Below are 12,922 nucleotides of genomic sequence, written 5' to 3'. Positions count from 1 at the left end.
TAGCTACTCAGGAGGCTGAGGGGAGAGAATCGCTTGAACCCAGGAGACGGAGGCTGCGGTGAGCCGAGATCCCGCCACTGCACTCCAATCTGGGCTACAGACCGAGACTCCGTTTCAAAAAAAAAACACTTTAGGCTGGGCGGAGTGGCTCACGCCTATAGTCCCAGCACTTTGCAAGTGTGAGAAATGGGAAAGTTCTTCTTTGAAGATTATAAAAAGTCACAATTTCTTACTATAAGATTGCTACCTACCGTGTGTGTGTGTGTGTGTGTGTGTGTGTGTGTGTGTGTGTGTGTGTCTGTGTGTGTGTGTGTGTTTTCCAAATCAGCTGTCCTAGCCTGGACAGAACTAGACAAGCCCCAGCCTATAGTGCATGCCATTCCTTATTTGGAGATGCTTCCTTAAAGATCCCTGGGCAACTTCCTTTTCTTTCTTTGTTCTGTTCCCCTTACCCAATTAAAAAAGTTATAAACTAATAGCCAATCAGGTAAAGTGTAAAATGTGAGGTCCTATTCAGCCAATGGAAAATGGACACAGCAGTAGGGTAGATGCGTCAGATTATAAATAACTCTGTCTCCTTTGTTTTGTGTGTTCTCGTGGCTGGACAGCTTTTGAGTAGCACCCTTTCTGCAGAAAGTAAAGCTTGCCTTGCTGAAAGATCATTTGTTCCTGCGTTTTTGTTTGTTTGTTTGTTTGTTTGTTTTTGGGGTTTTTTTTTGCGACACCAAAAACTTCATCCCAACAGGGATGCTGAGACAGGCGGATCACTTGAGGTCAGGAGTTCGAGACCAGCCTGGCCAACATGGTGAAACCCCAGGCTCTATCAAAAAATGCAAAAATTAGTCGGGTGTGGTGGCACGTGTCTGTAGTCCCAGCTACTCGGGAGGCTGAGAAGGGAGGATCTCTTGAACCCAGAGGCAGAGGTTGCAGTGAGCAGAAATGGCACCACTGCACTCCAGCCTGGGTGTGATACTGACTCCTTCACACACAAAAATATGCAAACAGGCCGGGCGCGGTGGCTCAAGCCTGTAATCCCAGCACTTTGGGAGGCCGAGACGGGTGGATCACGAGGTCAGGAGATGGAGACCATCCTGGCTAACACGGTGAAACCCCGTCTCTACTAAAACATACAAAAAACTAGCCGGGCGAGGTGGCGGGTGCCTGTAGTCCCAGCTACTCGGGAGGCTGAGGCAGGAGAATGGCGTAAACCCGGGAGGCGGAGCTTGCAGTGAGCTGAGATCCGGCCACTGCACTCCAGCCTGGGTGACAGTACGAGACTCTGTCTCAAAAAAAAAAAAAAAAAATACGCAAACAAACCAGCCAAATTAAATTTAAAGGATTTTTTCGTTTGTTTGTTTTTTCGAGATGAAGTCTCACTCTGTCGCCCAGGCTGGAGTGCCCTGGCGCGATCTCGGCTCACTGCAAGTTCCGCCTCCCGAATTCACGCCATTCTCCTGCCTCAGCCTGCGGAGTAGCTGGGACTACAGGTGTCCGCCACCACGCCGGGCTAATTTTTTGTATTTTTAGTAGAGATGGGGTTTCACCATGTTGGCCAGGATGCTCTCGATCTCCTGACCTCTTGATCCGCCCGCCTTGGCCTCCCAAAGTGTTGGGATTACAGGCGTGAGCCACTGCGCCCGGGCCTTTTTTGTTTTTGTTTTGTTTTGAGACGCTCTGTCACCTAGGCTGGAGGGCAATGGCACGATCTCCGCTCACTGTGACCCCAGCCTCCCGGGTTCAAGCAATTCTCCTGCCTCAGCCTCCCGAGTAGCTAGGATTACAGGCATGCACCACTACGCCCAGACAATTTTTGTTTTTAGTAGAGATGGGGTTTCACCAATTTGGCCAGGCTGGTCTCGAACTCCTGACCTCAGGTGATTCGCCCGCCTCGGCCTTCCAAAGTGTTGGGATTACAGGCGTGAGCCACCACACCCGGCCTGCCTTTAGGAATATTTTTTGAGTGCCTCCCTTTTTTTTTTTTTTTTTTTTTTTTTTGAGACAGAGTCTTACTCTGTCGCCCAGGCTGGAGTGCGGTGGCAGGATCTCTGCTCACTGCAAGCTCTGCCTCCCGGATTCACGCCATTCTCCTGCCTCAGCCTCCCGAGTAGCTGGGACTACAGGCGCCCGGCACCACGGCTGGCTAATTTTTTGTATTTTTAGTAGAGACGGGTTTCACTGTGTTAGCCAGGATGGTCTCGATCTCTTGACCTCGTGATTCGCCCGCCTTGGCCTCCCAAAGTGCTGGGATTACAGGCGTGAGCCACTGCGCCCAACCAAGTGCCTCCTTTTCAAGTTGTTTTTCTTCCATTTCCTTTTCCCCAAGAGAAGAATAAAAGGATTTTTGTAAACTGTTATTTTCATTTCTGTTTCGAGACGGAGTCTTTGGTCTGTCGCCCAGGCTGGAGTACAATGGCGCCATATCGGCTCACTGCAAACCTCACTGCAACCTCGGCTCACTGCAACCTCCCAGGTTCAAGCGATTCTCCTGTCTCAGCTTTCCGAGTAGCTGGAATTACAGGCACAGCGCCACCAGGCCCGGCTAATTTTTGTATTTTTAGTAGAGACAGGGTTTTGCCATGTTGGCCAGGCTGGTCTTGAACTCCTGACCTCAGGTGATCCGCGTGCGTTGGCCTCCGCACGTGTTGGGATTACAGGCGTGAGCCACCGCGCCCGGCCTTTTGTAAACTGTTAAGTCCATTATTTCCGAGGAAAAGTGACTAATTTTTAAGGGATAAAGCAGTGAAAGTAGGCTGAGGTCTTGGGGCACGAAGGGAAGAAAAGGTTGGGAGCAAAAAGAACTCTGGTGGCAGACAGTAGTTGGCAGGACCAGCAGAGATCCAAGAGAAGCCATGACCTGAGAGATCGATCTGGCCTCCAGGAGTGGAGACAGAGGTACCGCCTGGGTGGGAGCGGGAACGTACTTGATTCCGACAGGCTGAGAAAAGAGAATGTCCCCATAAAGGAGCTAGGCCTGAAATAAGGGGTGTGGCCGTGGCTGGATAGAGGAGTGAGGAGCAGAAGCGCGGCCTAGAGCAGCAGCAAAAGAGGGCGGGCCCAGCACCGCCCGGGGCGTGTCCCCAGGACCCAGCTGGGCGAGTCAGAGGCTCGGGAAGGGGCGTGGATCCCCGGAGGCGGTGCCCGGGTTGCGGTGAGGGAAGTGGGTCGGGAGGAGAGATGGGCTGTGAAGAGGCCCGGCTCTGCCGGGGAGGCGGGCGGATCCGTGGCGGTGATCAGAAGGGGCCGGAAGGGGGTGGCCGCTGGTCGGGCCCCGCCCTGGGGCCGCCTCCCCGCGGGTTCCGTTGGCTGTGGCGGCAGCTGACGCTTGCGGCGGCGGTGGCTCGGGGTGGGCGTAAGATGGCGACAGCAGCGCAGGGACCCCTAAGCTTGCTGTGGGGCTGGCTGTGGAGCGAGCGCTTCTGGCTACCCCAGAACGTGAGCTGGGCTGATCTGGAGGGGCCGGCCGACGGCTACGGCTACCCGCGCGGCCGGCACATCCTCTCGGTGTTCCCGCTGGCGGCGGGCATCTTCTTCGTGAGGCTGCTCTTCGAGAGGTGAGAGCCCGCGAGCGAGCGGCTCGAGGGGCCGGGCGAGGGCAGGGGGCGCCCCGCTGTGGGAAGGGCCGAGGGCCGGAAGCAGAACTGCAGTGAAAGCCCGGAAGCAGGGGCTGGGGGAGCTTGGGCCGCGGCGGGTGATGCTAGGCGAGTGGGCGAGGTGGTAGCGGAGCCTGGGTGGAGAAGGAGTTTGGGGCGTGGGCAAGAGAAAGAGTGGGGGTCTAGGGGAATGCTGGGTCCCTTCAATATTAGATCTGGAGTTGGCTTGGTGGGGGGGGGGGGGGGGTCATATAGGCCTCCTCCCAATCTCCAAGGGTCCTACAGATGAGGAAACAGGTTCAGTGTGAACTCTGGCAGAGGCCCCGAAGAGAGGGATAGGAAGGGGCCAGGAGAACCACAGCTAGTTGTGACCATGGAAGCCGAGGAGTCAACCCAAGGGCCAGACGTTCCAAGGGAAAGGAATGGATTCATCAGAATTTTAAGATTCGTTAGGACGCTTGAGTTTCTGAGAATTGAGGGGAACAGGATTAGTTTGGCGCTAAGAGTTAGTTTGGTATGTCAACTCATGCAGTTTGTTGGTAGGAGGGTAGAAATCTGGTGGGGATAGGGAGGGTAGAAATCTGGTGGGGATAGGGTGTGGTGGAGCCTGAGGCTTCCAAAGTATGGAAAGATGTCAGATTAGTTGCAGAACAAGCCTTGGGGCCTGAAATGGAAGGAGGAATGTTCGAAGGGATAGAAAGCCATAGGGCTTATCAGAGGACAGCTATATTGAGCCAGCTTCTTTTTTTTTTTTTTGAGACGGAGTTTCGTTCTTGTTGCCCAGGCTGGATTACAATGGCACGATCTCGGCTCACCCCAACCTCCGCCTCCCCGGTTCAAGCGATTCTCCTTCCTCAGCCTCCCGAGTAGCTGGGATTACAGGCGCACGCCACCACGCCCTGCTAATTTTTGTATTTTTAGTAGAGAAGGGGTTTCGCCATGTTGGCCAGGCTGGTCTCTAACTCCTGACCTCAAGTGATCCGCCCGCCTCTGCCTCCCAACGTGCTGGGATTACAGGCGTGAGCCACCGCACCCGTCCTTGAGCCAGCTTCTAAATGAGTTTAGCAGAATTGCAATATACTTTGTTCAACCATGTGATTTCACCTTTAAGTGAATGGATCATATCTGTTTGTCCAAGATATTCACTGAGGCTTTGGTGTGTGATATTATAATGTGAATTTATAGCTGTGGGTGATTTTGATCAAGTCTACTTAGACTCCAAGAAAGGAGACGTGTTTCTGCCATAGGCCTCAGGTAATGAGGGTGTTTCTTGGACAGCTGTTTGTTTTGCCTTTATCCAAGCATAAATGATTGTAATGCAGGAATGCCCTTTCTGGGATGGGACTATGCTGCAGGTGAAATAATCTGTTAATTTCTGAAAGATAGCATCTGTTTGGGATTGCTTCTTTGATTTGCCTACTATTTTTGACTCAAATCTTTCAAAATATTGTGTTCTATTTAGCTAGTCACTCGTCCATTTATTCGTAGTATTTGTGTATCATCATCAAAATGCTCTGCCAGACGTTCAAGTGCAAAAATAAAAGTTGCTTAAGTGAAGCAAATGAAACCCAAAGATCTAAATGGCTTTCCTTGGCCCTTGAGGCGGAGTCTGGCTCTGTCGACCAGGCTGGAGTGCAGTGGCGTGATCTCGGCTCACTGCAAGCTCCGCCTCCTGGGTTCACGCCATTCTCCTGCCTGAGCCTCCCGAGTAGCTGAGACTACAGGCACCCGCCACCACACCTGGCTAATTTTTTGTATTTTTAGTAGAGACGGAGTTTCACAGTGTAAGTAAGCCAGGATGGTCTCGATCTCCTGACCTTACGATCCGCCCGCCTCGGCCTCCCAAGGTGCTGGGATTACAGGCGTGAGCCACCGCACCCGGCCTTGTTCTGTTTTTTTTTTTTTTTTTTTTTTCTTTTTGAGACGGAGTCTTGCTCAGTCGCCCAGGCTGGAGTGCAGTGGCCGGATCTCAGCTCACTGCAAGCTCCGCCTCCCGGGTTTACGCCATTCTCCCGGCTCAGCCTCCCGAGTAGCTGGGACTACGGGCACCCTCCACCTCGCCCAGCTAGTTTTTTGTATGTTTTAGTAGAGACGGGGTTTCATCGTGTTAGCCAGGATGGTCTCGATCTCCCGACCTCGTGATCTGCCCATCTCGGCCTCCCAAAGTGCTGGGATTACAGGCTTGAGCCACCGCGCCCGGCCCCTTGTTCTGTTTAAGTGTAATCATTGTATTTAGTCATCCTGGAATCTGGAGTGGAGGCACAAACTGCTTGTCTCTCTTTGGAATAAACTAGAGCCAGGTACTCTCTTCCATAGTCTCTGTATAGGAGGGCCAAAAAAAAAAAAAGGAGGAAGGCAATGTAATGACTACAAAGGAATATACACAAGTCAGGACAAAAATTTTTTTTAAAAAGGTGATTTTCATAGAAAAAGATCTCAGCTTTTCATATAAATATGTGCCAATATGGAAATTTCCCCATGTTAGTAGTAAGAGGAAATAGCTTGTTGCTTATAAACACCCATTTTATATAAATTTACATATCTCTTCAGATTCTAGAGTGTTCCCTCAGATGGCTGAAGACATATATACCCTGGCAGAGCTGCTGGAAGGGATCCTTTACCTGTGGGAATTCTATCTGAGTGTTTCTATGGTGCTCCAGTGTCAGGGGAGTACAGGTGGATGGGAATACCGAACTGAAAGCATTCTAGTGTGATAATTCTTGGCTAGTAAGGATGGGCACCTTGTCTGTTTCATGTTTGCTCTTAGGAAAATTTAACCCTAGAAGCACTCTCGCTATTTTGTTTTTTTAAGACCCATTACCTCAGTATAGAATTCACTGCTGAATTGCCAGTTCCTCTTTTACTGTTCTGGTCTTCCATAAAGAAAATAGAGCCACTCCGCTCTTTTGCTGTTTTTAAGACAGGGTCTCAGTCTCACCCAGGCTGGACTGCAGTGGTGTGAAGCTCACTCCAACCTCGACCTCCTTGGCTCAAGCAATCCTCCCGCCTCAGCCTCCCAAGTAGCTGGGACCATAGGTGCGCACCACTATGCCCAACTAATTTAAAAAAAAAATTGGTGGGGCGGGGCATGGTGGCTCACACCTGTAATCCCAGCACTTTGGGAGGCCGAGGCGGGGAGATCACTTGAGGCCAGGAGTTCAAGACCAGCCTGGCCAACATGGTGAAACCCCATCTCTACTAAAAATACAAAAATTAGCTGGGCATGGTGGTACATACCTGTAATCCCAGCTACTCAGGAGGCTGAGGCATGAGAATTGCTTGAGCTGGAGAGGCAGAGGTTGCAGTTTGCCAAGATCGCACCATTGCACTCCAGCCTGGGCAACAGAGGAAAACTCTGTCTCAAAAAAAAAAAAAATTGTAGAGGTTGGGCACAGTGGTTCATGCCTGTAGTCCCAGAACTTTGGGAGGCCGAGGAGGGCAGATCCCTTGAGCCTAGGAGTTTGAGACCAGCCTTGGCAACATGGTGAAACCTTGTCTCTACAAGAAAATTTAAAAATTAGCTGGGTGTGGTGGTGCACACTTATAGTCTCTAGTCTCAGCTACTTGGGAGGCTGAGGCAGGAGGATTGCTTGAGCCTGGGAGGTTGAGGCTGCATTGAGCCATGATCAAACCACTGCACTTCAGCCTGGGCAACAGAGTGAGACCCTGTCTCAAAAAAATAAATTAAATTAAATAAATTTTTGTAGAGGTCTGAGCTCCTGGCCTCAAGCGATCCTCCTACCTCAGCTTCCCAAAGTTTTGGGATTACTGGCATGAGCCACTGCCCCTGGCCTAGGGCCACTTGTAGAATGCAATAGAAGGCATATCAAAAATATCGGGACATGGCCTTGCATGGTGACTCACACCTGTAATCCCAGCACTTTGGGAGGCCGAGGCAGGCAGATTGTTTGAGGTCAGGAGTTTGAGACCAGCCTGGTCAACAACATGAAATCTCATCTCTACTAAAAATACAGAAATAGGCCAGCGTAGTGGCAGGCGCCTGTAATCCCAGCTACTTGGGAGGCTGAGGCAGGAGAATGGCTTGAACCTGGAAGGTGGAGGTTGTAGTGAGCTGAGATCATGCCATTGGGCTCCAGCGTGGGCAACAGAGCAACACTCCATCTCAAAAATATATATTGGGGCCTAGCATGGTGGCTCACACCTGTAATCCCAACACTCGGGGAGGCCAAGGTGAGAGAATTGCTTGAGACTAGGAGTTTGAAATCAGCCTGGGCAACACAGCGAGACCCTGTTTCTACAAAAAATAAAAATGTTAGCCAGATGTGGTGGCATGCATCTGTAGTCCCAGCTACTCAGGAGGCTGAGGCAGGAAGATGGCTTGAGCCCAGGAGTTCAAAGCTGCAATGAGCTATGGTAGCGCCAGTGCACTCCAGCCTGGGCAAAGTAGTGAGACCCTGTCTCTTAAAGAAAGAGAGGCCAGGCGCAGAGTGGCTCATGCCTGTAATCCCAGCACTTTGGGAGGCTGACTCAGGTCAGGAGTTGGAGACCAACCTGGCTAACATGGTGAAACACTGTCTCTACTAAAAATACAAAAATTAGCTGGGTGTGATGGTGTGTGCCTGTAATCCCAGCTACTCAGGAGACTGAGGCAGGAGAATCTCTTGAACCTAGGAGGTGGAGGTTACAGTGAGCCGAGATCATGCCACTGCACTCTAGCTTAGGCAACAGAGCGAGACTCTGTCACAAAAAAAAAAAAAAAAGAGAGAGAGAAAGAGAGAGAGAGAGAAATAAAGAGGTATATTGGGACAATTAGTCATCTTTCCCATATTTTCTCTCTTTTTTTTTTTTTCAGAGCCCAAAATCTTTGCATGCTTTTTCTCATTCTAAAATCCTACCTATTTAGTTTGTAGAAGCGATTTATGTAGTAATCACAGACTGTTAGAAGCTAGAACTCCGACCTCCTTTTACAGACAGTTACGAAGGCTTAGAAACATCCTTCAGCTTTTCAGAGGTTGCAATATACAACCGGTCTTTTTCCCCAGCCCAGTGCTCTTTCACTGTTTGATAGGGCCGTCCATCTTTTCCTATTCCTTAAACCCCCTTTCAAGTGTTAAGATTTAATCTCTTGTTCTAGTATTCTAGTATTTGAAGAACAAATTAATTTCCTGTTACACACTTCATATACTTTTTTTTTTTTTTTTAAAGAACAAATCAGCCAGGCACGGTGGCTCATGCCTGTAATCCCAGCACTTTGGGAGGCCAAGGCAGGTGGATTACCTGAGGTCAGGAGCTCAAGACTGGCCTGGCCAACATGGTGAAACCCTGTTTTTACTAAAAATACAAGAAATTAGCCTGGTGTGGTGGCATGCGCCTGAAGTCCCAGCTACTCAGGAGGCTGAGGCAGGAGAATTGCTTGAACCCAGGAGGCGGAGGTTACAGTGAGCTGAGATCATGCCACTGCACTCCAGCTTGGGCAACAAAGTGAGACTCTGTCTCAAAAAAAAAAAAAAAAAGGAACAAATCTGTACTCATCCTGTTCTTATTTAATATTATCCTTTTGACTTGAACTTTGCTTTTTTTTTTTTTCTTTTTTCTTTTTTTCTTTTTTTGAGACAGAGTCTCACTCTGTTGCCCAGGCTTGATCTCAGCTCACTGCAGCCTCTGCCTCCCAGGTTCAAGCAGTCCTCATGCCTCAGCCTCTCGAGTAGCTGGGAATACAGGCGCACACCACCATGCCCAGCTAATTTTCCTATTTTTAGTAGAGACAGGGTTTTACCATGTTGGCCAGGCCGGTCTTAAACTCCTAGCCTCAAGTGATCCACCTGCTCGGCCTCCCAAAGTGCTGAGATTACAGGCGTGAGCCACTACATCTGGCCAACTTTGCTTTTTTTTGTTTGTTTGTTTCATGTCATTACTGCATATTTAAATGAGTCTTACACTATGTGCCTAGATAAATAGTCTCTATTTGTGTTTCGGGAATCTCCCAAAGAGTAAATATAAAGGGTACAATTTGGTCTTACTTTCTTTCCCTTCTCATCAACCACGCTGAGCATTTATTAAATATTTTTTAAGTTTCCATATTCCCTATGGAGAACTGTAGCCTCGCCGGGCGCGGTGGCTCCAGCCTGTAATCCCAGCACTTCGGGAGGCCGAGACGGGTGGATCACGAGGTCAGGAGATCGAGACCATCCTGGTCTACACGGTGAAACCCCGTCTCTACTAAAAATACAAAAAACTAGCCGGGCGAGATGGCGGGCGCCTGTAGTCCCAGCTACTCGGGAGGCTGAGGCAGGAGAATGGCGTGAACCCGGGAGGCGGAGCTTGCAGTGAGCCGAGATCGGGCCACTGCACTCCAGCCTGGGCGACAGAGCGAGACTCCGTCTCAAAAAAAAAAAAAAAAAAAAAAAAAGAGAACTGTAGCCTCACCTGATGGGGATGATTTGGAAAGCCATCTGACCATAAGTTAAGTATATCTAGCTAACTATTTTGTTAAAGAACTGCAGAAAGGTGATTATTACCCTCCAAAGCACAGAGGCTTGCCTTTGTGGGCCTCTGTTGACTGGTTGCATTGCAGTGGACTGTACTTTTGCACAGTGCCTCAGTGTAGCGAGTGAGTATTTAGAGAATGATTGAGAAGGGTCTACTCTTATCTACTGAGATGTCCTGAGATCTTCAATCTGAAATAGATATCTGGCTTAAGAGAGGCGAAATTATAATTTCTTTGTTTCTGTTGTTAAATTTCACCATACTATGTTCGCATGTTGTGCACTGTTCTATAGCTTCTCTTTCTCCCCTCTCCTCTTACACACACTCAGGCTACCCACTGTTACCTACCAAAAGAGAGATAAGAAAGTCTTCCACTTGTTGCTTCTTTGAATATTGTGTGCTGATTTAGGGAAAGAGTAGTCCAAGGTGTGGTCCAAGTTCAGGTAGCCTGTTGGATCTGACTTAAACTGAATCTTAAAGATAAAATTGTTTGAAACTTAGTATTTAGTCCCTTGCGCACATTTCCCTAGGATCAAGTAGGAGTTTGAGACAGTATTGATACCATCAGATCTATATAGGTTCATTTATTTTAAACACGGTATTATGTTTTATATTGCCAGAAGAAAACAATTTTGTGAATTATACAGGAGATAGCTGAGAGCTTTCACCGCTGCTTATTCACTATTCCAATCCCCTCTTCTCTCTTATTACTTCAAGGCAACCTCACTGGAGTGTCTAAAGAGCCTTCTCAATGCCATTCTCTCTCAGTGGGAATTGAATAGACTCATTTGCTGGCCTGTCATGAAACTGACAACAAGAGTAGTGATTCATTTTCTTGCACATGTTTCCATTTATTTCCTTTTTTCTTTTTCTTTTTCTTTTCTTTTCGTTTCTTTTTTTGTTTTTTGACACAGAGTCTCGCTCTGTCACCGAGGCTAGAGTGCAGTGGCACAATCTCAGCTTACTGCAACCTCCGCCTCCTGGGTTCAAGTGATTCTCCTGCCTCAGCCTCCCGAGTAGCTGGGACTACAGGCACCTACCACCACACCCAGCTAATTTTTGTATTTTTAGTAGAGATGGGGTTTTGCCATGTTGGCCAGACTGGTCTCGAACTCCTGACCTCAGGTGATCCACCCACCTCGGCCTCCCAAAGTGCTGGGATTACAGGTTTGAGCCACCACACCTGGTCTCAACTTTTAATTGATTACATATTGACAGTACTTTTGACATATCAAGTTAAACAAAACACATTATCAACATTAATTTCACTTTTTAAAATGTGGATATTAGAAAATTTTAAATTACAGGCTGGCCACAGTGGCTAATGCCTATAATCCCAGCACTTTGGGAGGCTGAGGTGGGCAGATGACCTGAGGTCAGGAGTTCAAGACCAGCCTGACCAACATGGCGAAACCCCATCACTAAAAATACAAAAATTAGCTGGGTGTGGTGGTAGGTGCCTGTAATCCCAGCTACTCAGGAGGCTGAGGCAGGAGAATCACTTGAACCTGTGAGATGGAGGTTGCAGTGAGCCGAGATTGCACCATTGCACTCCAGCCTGGGCAACACAGCAAGACCCTCTCTCAAAAAAGAAAAGAAAATTTTAAATTACATATGTGACTCACATTATATTTCTGTTAGACAGTGGTGATGACGGTAATTCAGACAATATTAATAATTGAGAAAATAATTTTAATGTAAATTCACATGTGATATACTTTTTAGGATCAAAAGATGATGCAAAGGTATTAGATATTCCTTTAAACAATGAATCTAAGAAATTTTAGTAAAAGTAAGATTTTTAAATGTAAATTATTTTCTGAAATATTCAAATGAATGGTTATATTCTATTTTGAATAATCTTTGTTTTTTTGAGACGGAGTCTCGTTCTGTCGCCCAGGCTGGAGTGCAGTGGCGCGGCTCACTGCAAGCTCCGCCTCCCAGGTTCACACCATTCTCCTGCCTCAGCCTCCTGAGTAGCTGGGACTACAGGCATCCACCACCGCACCCGGCTAATTTTTTGTATTTTTAGTAGAGACGAAGTTTCACCGTGTTAGCCAGGATGGTCTCGATCTCCTGACCTCGTGATCAGTCCACCTTGGCCTCCCAAAGTGCTGGTATTACAGGCATGAGCCACTGGGCCGGGTGGCTTGAGTAATATTTGACAGTTGCTTCTAGGCAAGCATTGCTCTATATTTTTGCCTTTTTACATATATCTTCTCAGTGTTAATGATCTATAAGCAAGTTTATCAAGTAGGTAAATGTTCATGCAGAACTGCACAGCTCTGATAAGGCATTGAGAATAATCACACTCTTACTATATCTGTTGTGTAAAACAAGTTTTCTTATAAGGATATTCCTTGTAAGTTTTTAGTTTTGGGGTGTTGTCAGCATTAGTAAACAGTCTCAATTACAGGCATAAAATGTCTCAAACTAAATCAGATTGTCGTGGTTGTGTTTAGGGAAATCTCCAGTTATAGACTGAAATCGGTTAACTCGAATCTGATTCCCTAGAAATCAGTGATCTCCTACACTTGATAAACACCGAGCTGGTAGGTTATCTGATGACCCAGGAGGATAAGGCTGAGTTTTAATTTCATCCTTACAAGTGGCGCTTTTCCATGAAACACTTTGCCTCTTAGTTGAGAATTAAGTTTTCACCCGTTTGTTCATCTGTTCATTCTTCAACATCTATTTATTGAAAGCTTAGGATATGTCATATCAAACTATATTTGATGGTTTTAGAAGCTGGACAAGATAAATGTAAAAACAAATAAATAAAAAGGTATCGGCCGGGCGCGGTGGCTCAAGCCTGTAATCCCAGCACTTTGGGAGGCCGAGACGGGTGGATCACGAGGTCAGGAGATCGAGACCATCCTGGCTAA

General features: G+C 47.9%; 1 protein-coding gene across 3 annotated transcripts in view; it reads left to right on the top strand.

Annotated features, from left to right (window-relative positions):
- The first annotated feature begins 3,125 nt into the window (after positions 1-3,125).
- CERS5 (ceramide synthase 5) overlaps positions 3,126-12,922 on the top strand; it is a 42,068-nt gene continuing 32,271 nt past the window's right edge. For all 3 annotated transcript variants that reach the window (XM_023211159.2, XM_023211158.2, XM_023211160.3), the window contains exon 1: positions 3,126-3,551. In XM_023211159.2, coding sequence (XP_023066927.1) covers positions 3,175-3,551 — 377 coding nt within the window. In that variant the 5' untranslated portion in view covers positions 3,126-3,174. The remainder of the gene's footprint in view (positions 3,552-12,922) is intronic.

The sequence above is a fragment of the Piliocolobus tephrosceles genome, chromosome 10, assembly GCF_002776525.5.
Source record: "Piliocolobus tephrosceles isolate RC106 chromosome 10, ASM277652v3, whole genome shotgun sequence".
NCBI lineage: Eukaryota > Metazoa > Chordata > Mammalia > Primates > Cercopithecidae > Piliocolobus > Piliocolobus tephrosceles.
The sequence above is the reverse complement of the archived record's forward strand: the minus strand, read 5'-3'. Positions and strand labels throughout refer to the sequence as shown.